Here is a 4,108-nt window from a genome sequence, read left to right on the forward strand (position 1 = left end):
TGATGGGTGGCTCAGAAGCGAACGCTCTGAAACAAGCTGTTTTGGTCTGCTAAGTCTTTATCAGAGCAAGGGAACATGCTGTTTCAGCGCACCGTGTAAGAACAGACAGGGTTAAAGTGTAAATAAATACAAAGACAGRGCTGGGCCTTGTCTGACAGGAGTCAGGAGGAAGCCTGCAGCTGAGGGAAACGACTCCTCCGGTGTTTGAAATGGAAACTTCAGGAGATGGATTTCATGTCTGACTCTAATCTTTGTGTTTCAGTGGTGACTGGTGCTTCAGAGGGGATAGGGAGAGCGTACGCAGTGGCAGTAAGTGACAGTTTGAACAGCACTGATTGTGTTTGTTTGTGTGACGAGGCTGGGACGCCTACTGTGGAGAACGTTTTTCTGCTGCTGAACTTGTTTTATTTAACCCATGTGTGCTAATTATTGATTTATCCCTCCTTTCTATCATTATTATATGTGATCAGCTGGCTGAGCGAGGTCTGAATGTTGTTATTATGAGCAGAACCAAAGAGAAACTGGACCAGCTGGCTGAAGAAATAGGTATGTAATATGTAATATCTAAACTTAGCACAAAAAGTAATTAAAAAWTTTTTTGGTGGAAATAAATGTAAATAAAATCAGCAAAATAAACAACCACATACTGCTCATTCCACACATGCATGTTCCTTACAAATGTGGCACCAGGGAAATTAACAGGTTTTTAACAGGTTTATTCCTAAGAAGTATTTTTACAACATAGAAATAATACCAAACACATATTTACTTAGTTTTTGTGCTAAGTAAATAAATAAAGTTGTTACTTTTTGAATCTGTGCAGGTGAAAAAACAGGACAGAAGGTGAAAGTGATAGTGGCTGATTTTACTAAGGACGACATATATGGAGACATTGAAGAGCAGCTTCAGGACCTCAACGTTGGAGTTTTGGGTCAGACGTGTTTTTTCCCAACTAATGCTTAGAACATAAACATCAAATATTGATCATTAAAATGACCATCGTCCTCCTTTTCCTCTCCAGTCAACAACGTCGGTGCGCTGCCCACTTTCATCCCCTGTAGATTTCTTGATACCAAAGAGCTCGACACGGTCAGTAGCGTTTTAACAGCTTTTACAAAAAGTCTTTTAAATTTACATTTAAAGTAAGAAAAAAAAGTCATGTTCACATGATTTCAGTTTGGTCCTACAAGTGAGAACCTCAGCAGAAAGCACAGATGTGAATGCACAACTTACATTGATCAAGATATTGGTTATGGATAGATGATTTAGCAAAAATAGGTGGAGATGAAGGTGACACATTGTAACATGTTATTTAAAAAAAGAGAGCCAAACAGATGATTCCTTATACAAACACCACACATGTGGTTCAAGCTGCCAATTTCATCAGGCACCAAAGTACATTTTAATGAACAAATTAATACGACAACCAAGAAAATCACTGAAAATCACCTTTGAGCTCCAGTTGTGGAAATTTGTGAACACATGTTTTACAAAACTGGTTTAAAACAAAACTTTGACATTTACTGCTGGGTGGGTTAGCTCTCATAAAGGCTTGTTTTTTAGGTGTAAACAATGCCACTGACTGTCTTGATGCATCTCAGTAACTCAGGTAGAAAAATAAACAAAAAGTTTAGTAGGTCTCTGTGACGGTTTCTTCTGTTGCCCTGTGGGCCTAACCCTAACTCAGATTAAATTAAGTATTGCTCTTGAACCCTTTGGAGTAAATTCACAAGCCTACAGTACAGTATAGTCTCTATGTAAATCTATCAATCTGACTTTTTTAAGTTCAGCAGTCATAGTTTTTGTAACTGTAACTAGTATTTAGTAAATGAGGTTAAAACTATAACCATTAATTTTTTTTAATTTCCAAAAATGCATATTGAATYAAAGGTAACTTGACTGGCTCCACAGCTGTGGTGTCAAAATGAAGCTCAGAGCTGACTGGCCGATTCTAGTCAATCAATCATGTGTACCATGGACAGGTGGGACATGAGGGGCATGCCACATACAGTATCTGGGCTCTGGAGAGTCTATGAACCCAGTTGGTCAAGAGAGGTGTCAATCACTATAAGACAACCAACTGAATTGTTTTAACCTCCTATCATACAAGTTCAAAGTTCCTGGTAGGCTATAAAGAGGGAAGAAGTAACCACAAATGGGGAATGTACTGTGGGTGGTACCTCCAAGACACTTCTTCAGTGAGACAAGTTTCAGGCAATGCCACAGACTATTGGTACATACCTTTAATTTTCACAAATAAAATCAAGGTTATATAGCTTAAGGAACAGTTTACCACCATATTGACAAAGATGATCTGGATACACTAACTTGTTCTTTTTTTTTTCTTGGTCTGGCTTTTCTGACTAGTTCTATAATATCTACGCAGAGTTAAAACAATTTTTGATGCTTGTTATTTTGTTCCCAGGTAATAACAAAAGTGATAAACTGCAATGTGAAAACTATGATGAAGGTAAGAACATGTGTGAAAACCAGGTCATTTCAGTTCTTAAACAAATTCTGTAAAATTTTTGTCAATTCAGAACAAAAAGACATCCAGATGTTTAATCAGGCCACTTCTTGTTTTGACTTTGTATTTAATACAAAAGTATTCATTAACTAGATACTGCATAGTGGTAACATAATGACCCCCGCACGCACAAATGCACCAGAACTCAGAAGTCTTTATTCCTAATAAATGTCATGCTACTAGGTGCAAAATCGTAGTGACTTGGGAGGGGTCTTTTTTGTTTGGGGTGGGGGGGCATTGATTGACCTGATGGACAGCCCCTCATCAGAGCTAAACAACCTAAGAAAATATGAAGCTCCTATGTTTGATAGTTTTTGAGCAATAACCATTTTTGTATGTCCAGATACCCCTTTTTCAGATAAATTGGGGGTCCGGGGGGMGGGGGGCACTGATTGGTGGGCCTGATGGATAGAGCTTCATCAGAGCTAAAGAGCTAAAGAAATCTGAAGCTCCTATATTAAACAGTTTCTGAGTTATAAGCATTTTTGTATGTCCAGACACCCCTTTTTCAGGTAAATTGGGGGTCCGGGATAGGGGAGCACTGATTGGTGGGCCTGATAGATAGCCCTTCATCAGAGCTAAACAATAAAAGYAATTTGAAGCTCCTATGCTTGATYGTTTTTGAGCAATAACCATTTTTGTATGTCCAGATACCCCTTTTTCAGATAAATTGGGGGTCCGGTGGGGTGGGGGTACTGATGGTGGGCCTGATGGATAGAGCTTCATCAGAGRTAAACAACAAAAGAAATCTGAAGCTTCTATGTTGAACAGTTTCTGAGTTATAAGCATTTTTGCATGTCCAAACACCCCCTCTTTGAAAGGAGCCCCCTCCTCAAATATGGGGTCTATTGTAAAACCGTTGGCTGGCGCAGTGTAGGTCAGACTCATCTACAGCACTGCCAAATTTCATGTTGARCGGTGCAGCTGTTTTTGTGCTACGGTTGACCAAAAATCTCCAGAGGAAAAAAAAACAGTACAACAGCAATATGACTCCTGCTTACGCTTTGCGTGCGGGGTCATAATTAGCTATAAAGTTGTAAATTATTAGAGCAAGTAGAGGATCATCTTTGAGGTACGTATGTTTTGTTCATTCTTCTATCTGTCCTAAATTATTTATTTATATATTTTTGTCTCCAGATGTGCAGAATAGTCCTCCCAGGCATGGAGAACAGGTTCCCCACCCACACTTGCATCATTAGATGTTTCAGAAATGTGCTGCTCAACACTGAGTTTCTTGCTACAAACAGAAATTGCAGCCCTTGATTATTTGATTCTGGGCCTGCAGGAGAAAGGGGCTGATTGTGAACATTTCATCTGGAATAGTTTGTGTTCCAATTCCACTGTACACCCTTTACGCMGCTTCAAAGGTACGATTCCGCATCAGGAAATACTGTACAGCTCTTCATTTTCTTTGTTTAACTTGTGCTTTTGTAGGTCTTTGTGGAAAGATTTTCTCGAGGTCTCCAAGCGGAATATAAAGACAAAGGGATTCTTATACAGGTAGGGACTTGCTCTCAGACTTTAAAGGGATCCCCGATTAGTTGTAACATTAGACTTTATTTAATAAACATATATTTTAAC

General features: G+C 39.0%; 1 protein-coding gene across 1 annotated transcript in view; it reads left to right on the forward strand.

The window, feature by feature from the left end:
• hsd17b3 (hydroxysteroid (17-beta) dehydrogenase 3) overlaps positions 1-4,108 on the forward strand; it is a gene marked incomplete at its 5' end in the record, with an annotated part of 21,652 nt that overhangs the window by 10,370 nt on the left and 7,174 nt on the right. Inside the window, 8 exon segments of the mRNA XM_014002542.1 lie at positions 263-309; positions 471-546; positions 824-931; positions 1,022-1,089; positions 2,426-2,470; positions 3,665-3,699; positions 3,813-3,894; positions 3,962-4,027. Of these exon segments, the coding sequence (XP_013857996.1) occupies positions 263-309; positions 471-546; positions 824-931; positions 1,022-1,089; positions 2,426-2,470; positions 3,665-3,699; positions 3,813-3,894; positions 3,962-4,027 (527 nt within the window).

This window comes from Austrofundulus limnaeus, unplaced genomic scaffold (assembly GCF_001266775.1).
Source record: "Austrofundulus limnaeus strain Quisiro unplaced genomic scaffold, Austrofundulus_limnaeus-1.0 Scaffold14, whole genome shotgun sequence".
In the NCBI taxonomy this organism is placed as follows: domain Eukaryota; kingdom Metazoa; phylum Chordata; class Actinopteri; order Cyprinodontiformes; family Rivulidae; genus Austrofundulus; species Austrofundulus limnaeus.